This window comes from Aricia agestis, chromosome 11, assembly GCF_905147365.1.
Source record: "Aricia agestis chromosome 11, ilAriAges1.1, whole genome shotgun sequence".
Taxonomy (NCBI): Eukaryota; Metazoa; Arthropoda; class Insecta; order Lepidoptera; family Lycaenidae; genus Aricia; species Aricia agestis.
Window position 1 is genome coordinate 16,906,627 of NC_056416.1, and position 18,075 is coordinate 16,924,701.

General features: G+C 32.7%; 1 protein-coding gene across 1 annotated transcript; it reads right to left on the reverse strand.

Moving 5' to 3' along the window:
- Window positions 1-201: 201 nt before the first annotated feature.
- LOC121732089 (fringe glycosyltransferase) lies at window positions 202-17,605 on the reverse strand. The gene is given in 9 exon segments (XM_042121878.1): window positions 202-999; window positions 1,882-2,059; window positions 2,734-2,804; window positions 2,923-3,008; window positions 3,793-3,940; window positions 9,771-9,873; window positions 10,392-10,440; window positions 17,167-17,475; window positions 17,477-17,605. Coding segments are annotated over 9 exon segments (1,041 nt in total). The 5' UTR covers window positions 17,519-17,605; the 3' UTR covers window positions 202-944.
- Between the last annotated feature and the right edge of the window lie 470 nt (window positions 17,606-18,075).

The window sequence follows — 18,075 nt, forward strand, 5'->3', positions numbered from 1 at the left end:
TACGAGTACGCAGAATGATTTTAAATTTTCATCTTTCATACCAACGTGATTGTCAAATCGACATTATCTTCAATGTAATATATCAGTTTTTCTTTCTTTCGAATTCTGTGCATTAAAATCACAAGGTACTAAATTATTCTTAGAGAATTTTCTAAATTTTACTCAAGTGTTCTTTTAAGAGGATATAATGAAACAAAAACGTAGAAAATGTTATATTTGTTTATTTGATAAACAACTTCTACATTACAACAAAGTGACAACATTTTTACAAGAAGACTTTAAATATATGTAGTAAATCTATAAACAACTATCTACAGCTTAATACAACCTAATATCACAGTACATAAACATTAATATGTTACAGTTAGGCACTTCAAGCGAGAGGAAGATGGTTTAAACCAAATATTTATTGCAAACTTTAAAGCGTATAAACTAAAAAAAGAAAATGGAAATAAATAAAAACATAGTAGGTATGGTCCCTAAAATAAATAAAAAAAAGAAATAGATACAAAATTGACACAAAAACAGTGATAAAGAATCTATGTAAATATAAATAATATCATAGACTATAGCAACTTATAGCATCGAGTAAAATGTAATACAGATTATATATTACAAAAGTTTTTGAAAGAGTATTATTGGACATTGAGATCAACAAAAAAAATCATCTAAGCGTGTCGATGCTAAACATTTTGATAATTTGAAGGAAAACAAATACTTATTTTATTCCGAAGAAAAAAGTCGAAAAGTTTGGTAATTATAACAAAACACCACTCTCTTAATATCACGAATTCACACTCAGACATCCCACATTGTCGTCCAAATCTAAAGACTCATTTCGAATCACAACCGAAACTATTTTTGTTCTCAAAAGTATCTTTGCATAATGCTCAGCTATGCTATGTTGAACGTAGCTCTTAGGCGCTTGTCGCACAATGGCTGTGCTACCTCGGGCAAAACTTAAACTGGGGAAACAGGTAACAATGCAATGAGAGAAATCTGAAACAAATAAGATTATCATTTAGTAAATTGTCGCTAGCAACATTAAAATTTTCAGTTTATTAAAACGGAATTTTGAAAATTTTTAAACAGCTCTTTTTTAAATAGTCAATGGAATCAGGCGTTACTTTTCTGAAATCCATAGCTTAAAATTTTAGTTTGTTATCAGTTTTAGCAATATTCCGCATAATATATTTCGCAGAATATTGCTAAAAATAATAACAAACTAAAATTTTTAACAGCTGTTTTATAAGCAGACACTTAAATAATAATAGCTAAATGTCGATAAAACATAATATTATAAATGAATGAAGGATTTGTTCAAATTAATAATAAATCATAATATCATAGCATCACAGCTAACACAAAAGTTTATAAATCAGAAATAGACACTAATAAATTGTTGATATAAAACAAGTCCATTTTTTTAAGGTTATTTTAGGAGGTCGCTATAAATCGTCGGGATAGTCATTAGGGTGGTGAGAATTTATTTTTAATACAGCACAGCAATAAAAGTCATCAGATTCCCAAAAATTCCAGTCCATCCGATATCATTCTGCCGCATAGAAGTGTTAACTATCATTTTATTGCCGTAGGAGGTGTAACTGTTAATTATCTGTTAATTTATTATGATGCGACAGAAGGTATTAGTTACAATTTGATTGTAATCCCCTCGGTATTCGGTGTACCTAATATAAAAATGATCTTGATGAAATTTCTAATTTATATTTCGGTAATTTTAGATTTGTGATAACATAATTTCTCGGATTTCCTCTTGACTTGTTTATTTATTATTACTACCACCTTCGGTTATTATAACTATTGCTGATTAAATATTGCTTTGTGATATTACATTGAGACATCAAAGACAATAATTCTCACCTGGTAGGGTCATATCGGGTGTCGAACCCAGGAACATTGACGACATTCCACTCGTCGTTGACTTTGGCGTAGCTGAAGGATATCTGATCCCGGAACGTCTCCGGCATCAACAGTTTCATCTGCTCAAGGTGTGAGTGGAATTCCGGGACTAGCGTCAAATTCTTCTTCATCATGTGCTCTAAAGGAGACAATTTTATTAAAATATGGAAAAACTACATTTTAAGAATATATTCCAAATAAAATGAGAATATCTCCTAACTTTTCCTTAATAAAATATTTTAAAAGTTATATTTATTTTTAAATTCTTAAAAAATTAGCATGACAAATTATGAAATTATGCAAAAATATTAAAAAACATTTCAAAATAAATAAAACAAAAAAACTAAAAACAATTCAAATGAATTAACACAGTAGTATAATTTTTCAAAAGTGTAGGACGAAATATTATCATAATGTCGATACGAGAGCCGGACTCGAACGTATAAGGATATCAAAACTTAAACAATGTAAGTTAACAGCGTCATAAATAAAAAGATAAGTAACGGCCATATAGAGAGGATATTAAAATATCTTGATTGTTCAACCCGTTTAGGATTCGGCCGTTAAACTGACTTCTTGAGAAAATGAATGCTAATGGAAAATTTATAAGTACAAAAATATATTGTGTGGGCGTACATGTTAACTTTTAAGTTGGCGGTTATGACTTATGATAATATTTTTAGATCTCATGTAATGAAGATCTATTGATCCTATTAATGGCTATCATCAATAAGATATAAAGTTGGCCAAGTCCTTTCAATGATAGTTTATGTAGGTAACAAGAATTTAATTGAAAATCTATAGTTTTCTTACCTATAATAAATCCCATGGACACATCATCTGGAAGCCGTATGCCTTCGCATATACTAATAAATCTGCCACCACTGCAAACAAAAGGAAAAGTTAAATCCAAGACACATACCTAACACATTTCAACATTTTCAACAATAATAACACTAATTATTGCCAAATAAAATTCTCATTCAATTGCAGTACAATTACCTTGCAACAGACAACATTTTCAAGGCGAGACTTTTACTGACGCAGAAGCCGGCGCCACCGGTAGCGAACCAGAAGGAAAACATCAGCTGAAACAAAAGAGATGCTTAGAAATAGTGTACAGGAGCAAAGTATAAGAAAAAGATATTCAGTCTTAACTCTTACTACAAAAGATTTAAACACCTGTTGAACACCTGTGTTGATTACAAAAAAATCAGTACATAATGGTCTCAAAACAACTGTTCAATATAGATGTTTAGATTTTTGTGGTAAGACTCCAAAGTAATAATAATAATAATATCTATGGACGCTTCACACCACGTCAGTCTGGCCCCGTGCTAAGTACCTGAAGGACTTGTGTTACGGGTACCAGACAACAGAAATATATTTAATACTTTTATATTATACATATACTTAAGATTTTTATTATATCGTACATATATTTAATACATATCCAAGACCCAGGAACATTGAAAACTTTTTGGTCCGTCGGCGGAATTCATACCCGCGACCCCCGGCTTGCGCTACCGACGCGAAACCAACTGAGCCACAGAGGTCATCAAAGTGTTCTTATACTTAACGGATTAAAATATAAAGAAATATATTTTAATCCGTTAAGACAAAAATATTAAATTAGATTGGAATTTATATCTTTAGACTTTATTACCTAATCACATTATCAAGCGCTTTAGATGATACAGTTCAGACACAGAAGGCACAGACGTACCTCGTAGTTATACATACAATCCTATTCTTATCTACATAAACAAAAAAAAAAAAAAATTAGATAAGAGGTTTGGACGGAGGTATCTGGAATCGACAGATATTGAACTTCTGTTTTTACTGTGACATATAGCAGAACTTAGTAATTACCTTGTTGGTGGGTTTCTTGAATATCTTGACAGGTTCGTATATGCTGGTCCTGCCGAGGTACCAGTCCTCCAGGTGATTATACGTTTGCAGCACGCTGACGAGCCGGGGCACGTTCACGTAATTGTCGTCGTCGAAGTGACAGAACCACCTGAAATTAACTCACTGGTTAATTACAACGTACAGGTTTTCAAGGTACGCGTTAAAATTAATGAAGAAGTTGATGCAGGCTAAAAAGAAGGAGAATGATATATATTATGCATATTGAAGATTATTATTTTTAACAAAAAATTAAAACAGACTTCCAAGGTAAAAACAATAATAATATGAACAAAAAGTATTAAATAACTCTTACTCTATATTAGTGCCTTTTTCAGAATTCGTCTAAATCTCAACTATTTCTGTACATACTACAGTCTTCATTATTTGAAGTCGGTACCAGCTAATTTTATCGTGAGTTCAGTCAATGTCAGAATATCTGAAGCTTTTGGGACTGGTACCGACTTCAAAGTAATGAAGACTGTAGTATGTACAGAAATAGTTGAGATTTAGACGAATTCTGAAAAAGACACTAATATAGAGTAAGAGTTATTTAATACTTCATATTATTATTGCTTTTACCTTGGAAGTCGGTTTTAATTTTTTGTTAAAAATAATAATTTCACTCTTTTTAGTTATCTACAATATAAGGCTTTGTGCGTAAATAACCACTACGAATGATAACTATTCACATTATGTTACTGTAAGCGAAATTGTGGTAAATGCTTGCAGTTATATAAGCGATGCTGCAATTTAAAAAGTTTTATCTTTAAAGGTTCAGGAGTTCTGCTCAGTGTCTTTGGACCAAGAGACACCTTCGTATGAACTTTCTCTTATTCGTAACATATGTTTAAATTACTAGAAACAACATTTTAACTACTATGAGTCTTTTGATAAATTTCAAGGATTCCCCTCGATTGCTTATAGATCCCATCATCAGCTCACCACTTTCGTAATTATTATACAAAATCAAGATTATACCCTATACAATAACACAAGAATTTTGAAAATCGGTCCACAAACAGCGAAATAATCATCAAAAACATCTGCTGCGATGCAAAATATCACGAAAAGCATCAATAATTGGGTCATAATGTGATGACCCATGGCATAATTATGATTTTGATGATGATGATCAAATAAATTGATGTGTTGGCTTATGCTTTCAGTTGTTTAAACAACGCCAAAATCCGCGAACCTGTATCTATAAGGATTCAAAAGTTCTGTTGGGTACCTTCGGATCCAGGGTATAACCTGGTGCGAAATCTTACTTTTTGGTAGCATTTACCTCGAATGTTTCAGAAAAAATTAAAATCACTATATGTTTCCATACAAATTTCAAGGAGTCCACCATTTTTGTGAACATGGTACCAAATTCGAGTTAAACTCTATACAACACAAAAAGAATTTTGAAAATCGGATCATAAACTGCTGAGTTATCGTTGAACATACAAAAAAAGAAGAAAAAAAAAGATACATACAGCGGAACGTATAACCTCCTCCTTTTTGGAAGTCGGTAAAAAATTGTTTAAATTGTTATTGGTATTATGATTAACAATTGAAATATTTAAGTATGTAATTCTAAATGTTTTATTGACCTGAAGGTAGTTTCATTGATTGAAATATATGAGAAGAAAAAAGGATTAAAGTTCTTATATTTTGTAAGAGACACTTTAAAAACACATTCCATTACAAATCCCTGTAGGTGGCACTATAAAGTAACAGCATCGACTATATCGACTATTATAGAAAAGGTAATGATGATGAAACATGAATTAGGTAGATTCAAGTAATAAAAACTCGTCTAACGAAAACATGGTTCCGATGGATTAAAAATGAGACAAGTGAAAAACAAGAACTTGACACTGGCAGAATGTTGCTAAAAAGCCATTGTTTGCCATTAATAAAAGAAGAAGAAGACTTGTCATTTAGGAAGTACCAGAAGTATATCAGATCACTTTAGAGCTAAAGTTGCACACTCATCGCTCATAAAGAAATTGCAATGTAATTATGTACGTTACAGAAAAATGTAATAAAAGACACCTGCGTGTAAGACTGGGGATATTGTAATTGCACGTTAGGATACTCCGGTGGCTAATAATTATTGGGCCGATATAATTTACTGACATTACCCGCCATGGACGGGAGATGCGTTTGCGCAACGTAAAGCCACAAATTGCAAGATGGTGGACGACAAATGGCCCCCGTCATTAGGGTTGATACTGAGACATTGTGGTAATTATAATATTCTTAATTGGAAGCTTTTTTCTAAGCTCGAAATTGCATAGTATTTTTACTACACAGTGCATAGGAATACATAAAAATATGTAAATAATAAATACTATACACTAAATCTTTGGAAAATAATATATGTTCATTTGCCAGATGATACCAAGCTTAAGGGATTTTTCGTCTCTAAATTACTCTCGCACAATTACTTCAATATCAAATTTTAATTTATTATATAATGTATTTTATATAAAGGATAAAAATATCCGTTTTGTAAGTTTTGATTTCAAAATGAATAATTTAATTGATCTCGTATGAACTTTAGTCGAAACATGTTAATATCTGAATTTAAAAAATTAGACCGTATCAGAAAAATACTTATTAATAAAATGTGCCAACCCTGTTATGTGGACGATTTAAATCATAAAATGGATCCAATTTCTGAATATCAAGTGGTGCGCTGTTTAAATATGGTACGTGTTATGTGGATATTTTGTAGCAGATCGAGTTTATGCCAATAAATAAATTAATGACACGGAACATCGTTAATAGATGATTTTAGGGTTGCAAAATTTTAGTTGAAGTGGAAAAAATATAATCCTGCAACTAATGAGGTAGAGTTAAAACCTTAAACTTCATCGTGCTTCGAGATGGAAACATTTGGGGTTCGAGTATAAGAATGATTCCGGAGTTATAGGATAACTTTTAATTATTATTATAAAAGTTGCATTTGATGATGCCAAATTACAGTTCAAACTTTAAGCCATAAAGTTGTAAGCGGTACAGTCCTCGAGGGCCTAACTACCTGTGAAATTGACTCAGTCATCGCAACCTGCCCCAACCTGGCGGCTGCCGGGCCCTCAATGGGTTTTTTACAAACTCATAATCCCCGTACACAGCTAATGGTTTTCGGAGAGCACAACCAATATTATCTTAGGCACAATCATATTCAGGCGACGCAAACATACTTTCAATATTTTTGTTTGAAATTTCTTAATTTTTTCTCAGATTTCCGAGGTGGGCGGCGGACGACTTGTATCGGATCTCTCGCGGTGGAGTGTTTCCCAAATATTATTTTGGACGTAAACGGTATTTAATTGTGTATTTAGTACAGTTTACGAGACCTTGAAATTATTTATCTTCATGTTAGTGTCTCGTAGTGGGAACCGAAGGCTGGTATTAGACGTAACTTGGATTATTGTTAAATTGGCCGATGTCATGGCAGACGTGAAACGTTTTAAAATTAATTATTGTTACATTTTCATCCTAATAATTCTCATTTTCATTTTTTTCCTATTATATCTGCTATCGGCTCTCACTAGCCATTATCAGATGGTGTTTTCATTGCATTTTCATTATAAGGTAAAAGCAATCATGCCCAGAAGTCGTAACCTCTGTTTTTATAATTAATCGAGAGGGCATTCAAATTGATTGCAAATTATGCATTGTCTCGAGTTTCCAGATTATTATTCGTGTTCGCAACAACGTATGATGGACAAAAACCACACGTCGCCTGTCAGTTCTCAACTAACCCACACAATGCCCCACCTTCATTATTTATACGCCGGCTTCCAAAAACAGAAGTTAAGAGCGTCTTGTTTTAACTTAAAACAAAAACGCACTTAGAGCACTTTAACTTGTGTTTGTTTTTCTCAGTTTGTATTTAATAATCTTTTAGTTTGTCTTTTAGTTTTTCTTTAAAATTTTTAGTTTGTTCTTTAATTAAGAGTTTTTAATCGCCTGATGAGCTCACAGCTTTTGGGGACTTTTGGTAACTCAATCAAAGCTTACTTTGGCTTTATAATATGCTAGCTGTTGCCTACGACTCCGTCCGCGTGCACTTCAGCTTATAGCGCGCGGTAGTTCCCGTTTCCATGTAGGCTACAGAGATGCTTCCGCGGTACGATTACTTCAAACTACGAAAATCTTCTTATTATAACTTCAAATAAAATCGTGAAAAATATTCATTATCCTTACCACCTCTTATAGAAACACGTTTGAGTGAGCGCTTGTGCGATGAATCTATTATTAATTTTTGGAAGTAACTTAATTTGAACAAATTTACGTATTAACACCCCTTTACCCCTTTTTCCAGTTAAAAAGTAGCCTATGTCCTTTCTCAGGCTTTAGACTGTGTGTGACTTTATCTGTGTACAAAATTTCATTACAATCGGTTCAGTACTTTTAGCATGAAAGCGAGAAAGACATACAGACAGACAGATATACTTTCGTATTTATAATATTAGTATAGATTTCATGCCTTTAATCTGCTCTTTCTAATCTGTACTCTATTCAGGTACGCCTGTTATGAATTTTATGTAAGTATGTATTATTATATTTAATATTAAAGGCAGAATGTGCTTCCGCGGCAAAAGTAACAAACATGTCAAAACATTTATTACAATTGTATTACGTTTGTGATACAGAAATTACTTCGTGGAATCGAATTTTGTTTTCACAGGGGTCTGTAATTTAAATTCGGTATTTGTTTCATCTTAATAAGTTCCAAACAAAAGTTTTTACGAAAAGGTTGTTCTTTGGCAAAGAAGTTAGCAAGCACACATCTTGTTCTCATCCAATACCTTTACTTTTTGTCTTCCTACAAAATATTGATATTAAGCTGCTTTTTTCTATAATTGTAAGTTTAAAAGTAGGCATAATGCTTCTATTACGTAAGTATATAGTTAAAACTTTATACTAAAACCTCTATTATAATTTATAAGTATCGTTCGTAGTTCGTACAAAAGACATTTTATGAATTGTTTCATAAAAGTAATTATGAGTAATGCGCTTTTTGTTAAAAGGCCCTGTATTCCCAAAAACGGACGATTTTCAAGATTTAAAAGTGACAGTAGACACAAAAATATAGTAATTTAAATTCTAAAAAACGACGATCAAAAAACTATAAAATAGCAGGCGCAAAGTGTATGACTGAAAGCGTACCAGCCGAACCTTTGCGCCTGCTATTTTATAGTTTTTTGATCGTCATTTTTTTATACATCAATTAAATCGATTCAAAAGAAAGAATCGCCCTAGATATATTCTTTGTCTTTAATTCAGTGCAAAAATTATATGAAAATTCCAAATAATTTGGACATAGTATGGAAAATTCGTTAAAAGAAGAGGTAAGTTTGGGATTTTTTTCTATCGAGTGAAGTTCATGATATTGTGTAATGGAATATAAATTCCACTGTGTTAGATCCTTAACTCACATATATATTTTTTTCAGAATTTAAATTACTATATTTTTGTGTCTACTGTCACTTTTAAATCTTGAAAATCGTCCGTTTTTGGGAATACAGGGCCTTGATAGGTGGTTAAACGTTATAATTACACAAGTCCGCGTTGATACGCTTATAACAAATTAGGGTTTGATTACATTTTAATTGCTCTAATGTATGATTTATGTACGAGATATAATATTAGTGACGTGGGAACATAAATACAAATGCGAATGCCGAATACTGGATGTATTATTGTGTATGTACTCAGTTGACGGAGCTTGTAAGAAACAAAATAAGCTTTTTGAAGTTAATGTACCAATGTGTGTAAAGTACGCACAATTTTATTTAATTAGGTTACCAAATGTACTACAACTTTGAGGTTTGTTAACAGAAGTTTATCTGTTCAATACGGTTGTTGATTAGCAAGCGTCATCCAGAGTGTAAACTTCTGTCAAAATCCAGGAATCAGATAAGAGTTTGAGTACTTACTTCTTTCCGCTGTCGAGGAAGTGGTCGTACTCGACGGACATTTTGCAACAAAGGTGTTTGCGCTGGTGCGACGCCGAGCAGTTCGTGTTTACCATGTGCCCGTCTGCAACAACACAAACACATTCACAAATCACTACCATATCTTGTAAGCCATAGAGTTGATATTCCACTAGCGATAGTCTGAATAGCGTCGCCCGAAGGAGATTTGCAACTTTGACACCGACTGCATCCACGTGTTTTTATTGAAGTCGGGATTCTTTCGATATGAAGGGAGGATATTATGTTTGTTTTGATCGGGCGATATCTGAAGTTCGCTTATTACGAAGTTTTCCTCTTATTCAACACTTCGATGTCAATGGAGGTTATTTATGAACACCGAGTAGTTTTAGGAATCCTTTTGAAAACAGTTTGCGAACTACAAAAGATCTGGAGCCTGATTATCGTACCTCGAATGTAGCTTTTATCGTAGTGTGTACGCAATTAGCTTGCGATCTTCACATTCGAAGTATGAGAAACCCTAGACTTTATATTTTTAGATCATATAATCCAATCAGACGACTATGCTTATAGGTTTAATTATCATCAGTTCATATAAAATCGAAGGAAATATTATAAACTTACCGGTTTGATTTTGGTGTTGCTGGTTGTCCGTGTCGGTAAAGAACCACGTCTGCAACAAAAAACAGGAAATTAAGGAGTGGTCATAAAATAACCAATAAAATATTCCATAATTAGAAACGAAATAAGAGTCGCTTGTAAGTTGTAAGGGACTGTTTTATCCTCAAACAAATTTTTATGAAACATTAAATTGAAGTGTTTGAGAAATTGCGGGTCCTTTTGTAGATAATTTGTTTGAGAAAAAACCTTTATACTTCATGATTGTTTCAATTTAAAACTTTTTGTTTTAGGTTGAGAATTAATTTAATTTTAATATAATAACAGTGAAGGTAGATACAAATTCTAAAGATAGTGTCTACTTAGAACAAAGTTATTCGTGTGCCATTTTTACCTACCTAGAAATTTTACAAAGAGCAAAAAAAATGCTACAGCTTTTTAAATCGGTGATTAAAGTTTTGGTTAAGTACCTACACATGAGATTTAAGCTTGACTATAAATTTTCTTAGTTCATATTTTCATTGGGATGACTCTACAATTTCAAAACATATTATAGGTATTTTGAAATACTGACCTGGATAAACAGTACAACATAAACAACTATTACTATACCAACAGTATAAATGAGACAACCGTCGTTTCTCACAATTATTCAACTAATATAACTACACGGTACACCTCTCAAAGGAAGTACTTACATAACACAATATACATGCGTTAACAATTAAATATTATTAGCTATTGTATTATATTCCAAGTGAAATCATTAACATTTCACTTCGAATAAATTATATAATATTATTATAATATACCTTTAATTAATTTATCAGTAATGGATTATAAAATAGGGACTATTTTCTTTCTACATTCTATTGAAATAAGAAATCTAGAAATAATAATATTTTTATTTTATCCAAACATAACAATTTATACTGTAAAATTGATAAAATACAGAATATGTGTATGAGAGTAGTAATTGGAGGTTTTATAAAATCAACACCCATCCATGTTATGGAAGTATAATTGAATATACAGCCTTTATTTGTAAGGAGATATTTACTAGCTGCAAAATTTTGGTTAAAATGTAAATCAATAAAAAAATAACGATTTTATAATAGATCAATTGAATATACTAGAATCAATGTGTTCACAAAGGTACTGGCATCGTAAGAAGCTACTCTTGTTAGTATTAGTTCATATGTACCTGAAGGATATACAGATTCATTCTAGTAATGTTTTAGAAATGTTTTCTCTGGATTATTGGGTCAGCAGTGTGGACTTATCTGCTTGTATAAAAAGTACGAGTAATTTCGAATTTTTAAAGACGTCTAAAAGAAATTGTAATGATTATGAATTAAAAAACGAATGGTACCACTTCATCGATCAATATTACAGTGAGCACTATAAAATTCATACCGACGGTTCTAAAATTTTACGAGATAGTGGTTCAGCTTTCTTAGACCCACAAAAAGATATTAATAAAAAATTTCGCATTTCTTCTAGCGTTTCATCTATGTTCGCTAAATTGGTAGCAATTAGTGAATCCTTATTATATCTAAATGATTTAGATTCCAGTAATTTTGTAATACTGTCTGATTGTAAGAGTGCTTTGGAGCACTTGGCTCGATGCAACTCGACTTTTCGAGGACTACCGTTAGCCTATACAATAATAGACAATATTTATCGACTGCATCGTAACGGTAAAAATGTAATTTTTCAGTGGATCCCTGCTCATATTGGTATAGTTAACAATGAACGTGTAGATGTTTTAGCAAAGCAGGCTGCGGTCAATGGAGACCCATGCAACTGTCTGCCCTATTTTACTGATTTGTACTATATACCGAAAGACAGATGTAGCAAACTTTGGAAAGAGTACTTTGATGAAAGGTCTTGCAGTAAAGGTGTATGGTTCAAAACAGTGCAACCTGAAGTTCCAAGTAACTCCTGGATTGATGTGACCAATATGAGCAGGGATGAGGTTGTACTGGTTCTCAGGCTGCGGTCCGGCCACATTCCATGTAACAGTATTGCGCATTTGATGGGAAAATCGGAGTCTCCTAATTGTTCGCGATGTGCACGGGTGGAGGATGCTTACCATTTGCTGATGGAGTGTGACCGTAACGCAGCTGAGCGGGAATCTTTCTTTTCTGATTATAATTTTAATTATTTTGATGTAGGTTTATGTAATACTGTTTTGTCCTGTCCTAATTCGGAATCTGCCAAACATTGGTATAAAATTGTTAACTTAGGTTTAAGTCGCAGAATCACAGATAGTATATAAGTTCATCTAACTGTTACACTATAAGGGTGTCATTTTCTTTTAGAAAAAGCCTTTTAAAAATAAAGAATAAATAAGAAAAAAAATTATACTGGTTTTATCAGAAATAGGACTCTAAAAGAGAAAAGGATTTGTTTTGTACAAGGTCGATTTTAATAAAAATTTGGCAATAATCTAAAGTAGAGCAAAGACGCAAAGAAGAATACATTATAATAATAGTAGCTTCAAGTTTCAACACAAAGAACCAAAATAATAACCACAAAAATAAGTTATTCCAAACAATGAACACATTAAAAGTTCTCTGGTTTGCATGATTTGTGGTTTACTCCGGAAATATTTATGGAAACCACAATTTTGTTTACTAACAAATTACAATTAATGTAATTCATTTTAAGTTATACCTAAGTACTATGAATATTATAACATAATATTTTCCGATCACAACATAAACATCTTTTAAAAACATTCTCCTTTACCTGATTAGAATGTTTATTCACTGGACCGTATCTAGTAGTGTACTATAATAATGTTTTGACTTTTGTCGTTATAGTTTACATTTATACTTTATTAAAATACTAGCTGACCCGGCAAATTTGTTTTGCTATATAAATTATAGACGTACGCCCGCGTACGGCGTAAATTAGATATTTCACAGACAAATTAGTCCACAAGAAATAGCCTATGATCCTTCACGTGGTTTACTTCTTATCTGTGCCAAATAACAGAAAAAATGCTCCAGTAGTTCATGAGATAAGCCCTTTCAATTAATTTCCCCCCGTTTTTTCTACAATTTCCTCTATTTCTTAGCTTTTCAGCAAGATTTTTTCAAATCGGACCAGTAGTTCCTGAGATTAGCGCGTTCAAACAAACAAACTCTTCCGCTTTATAATATAGTAATATAGTATAGATGTAATAAATTTTATACTTACTACGCTTATTAGTAAGGTGTTCTCATATAATAATATTTTTTTAACCAATCTACGCGGAGTGTTATTATGAAGTTCATGCACGTTACTACGAAACACGATCCAAAAACGAAACAAGATATGTGTTGAGTTAATCTACCTAACAAGCCTTCCAGAATAAACAAATTGCTTCTCAGAACACCTCTGCAGGTAAGATAAGAATTAGCTACGATAAGCTGTAGCATGATACGAAGAATGCAATACCTATGTCTATGTTCGAGCAAATACCAAAATTGACCAATAGCACTCATCACGTTGTCGGTATGTACATTGTAACTATAGAGGGGCGCAGGGTGGAGCTAAGTATGCGAAATATGAGGACCGCATTCTGTGAATGGGGTTGAACTCAGAAAATCATGCAGATTATGATTCCGAATGTTGTCAGAAGTAGTATTGGTCAATTTCTTACACCCGGTAAGACATTTTAAAGTTTTTGGAAGGACTCACTAGAATCTGAACGCAAATAGAGATGTAACATGCGAAAGTTGTGTAATACATATTGTTATATCTAGAGAAGAAATAATTTATCACAAAACAGAATACTAACTAATAATCGGTCAAGTGCGAGTCGGACTCGCGCACGAAGGGTTCCGTACCGGTATAGAGTAAAAGTAGACAAAAAATTTGTCTACTTTTACTCTATACCGGTACTTAAATATTTACTTTATTTTTAATATTTGTTGTTATAGCGGTAACAGATATAATACACAGTCTGTGAAAATTTCAGAAGTCTAGCTATAGCAGTTCTTGAGATGCAGGCTGATGACATATAGACAGAGGACAGAGGGACAGACATCGAAGTCTTAGTAATAGTGTCCCGTTTTTACCCTTTGGGTACGGAACCCTAAAAACGAAATAGAAACCTAACTATTTTACTGTATATCTATTATCTAATGGTAGGACCAATTAATAATAACGGAAAATTTACAGCTTTAAGAATATAAATATTTCCGACAAAAGTTATTTGAAAATGTGGGCTCAACCATTTCAAAGATAAGGCTAACAAGTTGAAAGTTTGAAGTACAACTAACTTTAACTAGGATCACGAGATAGGCAAATTAGGATTTTACGCTCCGTTAAGACTTAAGTTTGTTTGACTAAATGTAATTTATAAATTAGTTCGTTCCTTCATAACATCGTCATTCGTTTATAGTACATGTTCTATCCATTTTTCCCGGATAAAAACTGTCTTTAAATTTAATTTCTTAGGTATCAGCATTTCATACAAAATTTTATTACAGTCAGTTCCACGGTTTATGTACAGGTAACAAACATAATATTATAGAAGACACTCTTACTTTTATGATATTGGTATCTATTTACAATTTCTTATACAGTACTAAATATTCGAATACTGTATTTTCGTATTCTAAATTATTTAAAAAGAGTATTTTTTATATTTCAGCATGATTCACACAGTCTCGAAAATACCAGCAATCAGATTTTAGATAACATTAATTAAATCTACGAACTTTACAAAAAAGGCGAAAGCAACAATCCAGTCACGTGCCGGGCGCGCGCCGCCACGCGCTGCGCCGGCGCAGGCTACAATAGACGGTCCTTCGAGCCGGATTAACCGTCGATTATCCGCGCTCCAGATACAGGAAATGCGGGATACCGTCGTGACTCTCACGTTACTAGCATTTTGCCCTCGGGCGATAGCATTTGTATGTTGATATGAATGTGTATGTCATATGATTTGATGTGAACCACGAGCTTTGTGAATGTTCCATTGTTGTATACTAAGTAAAAGTTTTTGACGTTTTCTAACCATGATGCGATGATGCTTTTGAAAGGTTTATATTTAATTTTTTAAGAAACGGATATTTGTTTTCTCTTTATTATTACTGATTTATTTATTTCATTTGAACTACATAATTAGAAAATGCGAAAAAGTAATTGGGTGATTTTATTATTATAGTTAAATATTGATGTATATTCTTTAGAAAGGTGAAATGAGCTATGGTTGTATTACAAAACTCACGAGAAGCATTCATATTAAATAAGAGGAGTAAAAGACGATGATAAGATGTAAAATAAGTACGAAATGATAATTTATTTATATGACACCATCGTTTGAATATAATATTAGTATCATTTATGTTAATAGATATGGCTCATGTCGTCTCAATAAGCCCTCTTGGAATATTAAGTGAATAAAGGAACCTTATGAAGAGGGGAGCAACGTACCAGTGAGAAAATATGGAGTTCATGTATTTTTAGAACATTAATGTCCTTACTCCTTAGTTTAGAACTTGTGATTTATGAGATAGTTTAAAAATCTCGTGTCACGTTAATTGGAATTTCAAAACGAAGAAATAACGAGAAAAAAAAAAACAATATATTAACAGAATTTTCTTTCTACTTAAAATATGTTTTATTGTATGATATTAAGCATTAATTAATAATTATTAAATGAAAATTAAAAGTGAATAAATTTATTTTTAACTAAGAGGAAATAAGATTGTTGAAGAAGAGAGACTAATAATTTAAAGCAGTGCTATAGCTCAACTATCAGCGCACCCAGATTGAAGTGACTAAATCTGGCCCGACTTAATAACGCTGCATCTAAATTTTATCATTAACCAAATACTCGATCCATTAGAATGTAAAGTATATTTATATGTTAATTAATAGCGTGATAATGAAGCAGTAATCGAAAATACGATAAAATACTTGATATCAAAAGAAAGTCGAAAAGTAGGTCTAATAACGGACTATAAAGTAATAAATAGAGAAATTATTGTTTATATATAAGTTGGTTAAGCCTTTTAAAAAAGGAAGCTATTGGATTGTATTACATATATTATAGAGATGCACTTATATTCTTAAAGTCAAGTATTCCATCAGCCGATTTAACTCTAGTCTTCCATTCTATCTGGTCTCTATTTTTTCATAACGACCACCTAAATGAAATTAAATATGTATCATATTTTCTAGTCGCATTTATTTTAATTTGCCTTACATGGTGACTTTATAAGACTGGTTTTGAAAGTTCATCAGCCTGCAATAACTCTTCTTCTATGATAATAAAGTCGTCTCCGGGTCTCCATCATTAATTAACATTAAACCTACAGAGTTCGGATCCCCAATAATTTTGTTACCTTTTATGGATGTCATTATAATCTTTTGTATCCATTTGCATCTGTTCATCATTATTCATATTAATTGGAGTTTGGTGACCTATGAGATGCTATTTTCATCTTATTTCTTTAACCAACTGTATTGTTTTTATGTTTTTTTTTTTTTTTCACATTTTTATAACCAACATTTTATTCAATGCTTTTTATTAAGGACATTATACCAAACATTTTCAGTAAATATGTTCTTCATAATATTACATATTATATATTCTTTGATTTTTATACATTATTTTCGTAAGCTATATAAAATGGTGTTTTAGTTTTATGTGAAGCATGTCTAATTAGACCTGTGGATAAGTTTCCTAATGTATTTCTGTTGGTATTGTAAATGTTAGTAACAGAATCACTTCCTAATATTATGTTATTAGATTATTAGTTTTATATTTGATATTTACCTGTTGTTTCGCCAGTTGAAACCATGTTTTCAAGATAATCGGCAGTCTCGTGTACTGATAGTGCTTCGTAGTCTTCACACTTATAAAAATGTCATCGAGTGTTAAGTTTTTACTTTGACCACCGTCCGCAATAATCGTTTTAGTCACAGGTTCAATCGACAGCTCGGCGATATGAATCGGCCGACTTTCTTGAAAGTTAAAACTCACTCCGCCTTGATAAACGAGTAAACTGCTGTACCCCAAAGCTATCAGCAGAGCTGCGGCTTTGATAAATCTACGCCCACCCATGCCAAAGCCGGCTGGCGCCGCTGCGCCGATAAACTTGGCTTATACTTGGCACCTCGTCACTCATCTGTTGCACTTTATTATCGAAACAAACCAGCGAAGCACGGGGTACGCGCTCGCGCCGCGAACAACGAACACAAACTAAATAAAAATGTAGCACAGGCGGTAAACACGCCCGCGCCTCCGCAGAAACCATAACCCCACCACGTGGCGGAGAGGTCCGACATGCCGTCCCGCTCGCACCCGCGGGCCTCTCCTACCTGCGCGTGCGCCTGTCCGCCCGCGCCGCACAACCGCCGGCAGCGACACCCGTGTCAATGCATAACGTAATTGTTACCTTCATCGATGGCTGCATCGGACCTAAATTGGACGAGATTCAAAATGCATGTTTACGGCAAAAAAGCACTCCACCGAAGATTATTATGTTACGAGTTTTTTGCTCGAGCTTAATGGTGAAATAACTATTTATGAAATGGGATACTTCTTTATATTAGCCGTAATTCAGGGGTAGTAATGTGATTAATGGTTTCTCGCTTTCTAATGTACACATTTAGAAGAAAAGAGTAAGTTATATTTAGCAATTATAACTGTAAGAGCGACAAATAAACTATCGAGACCTTATTA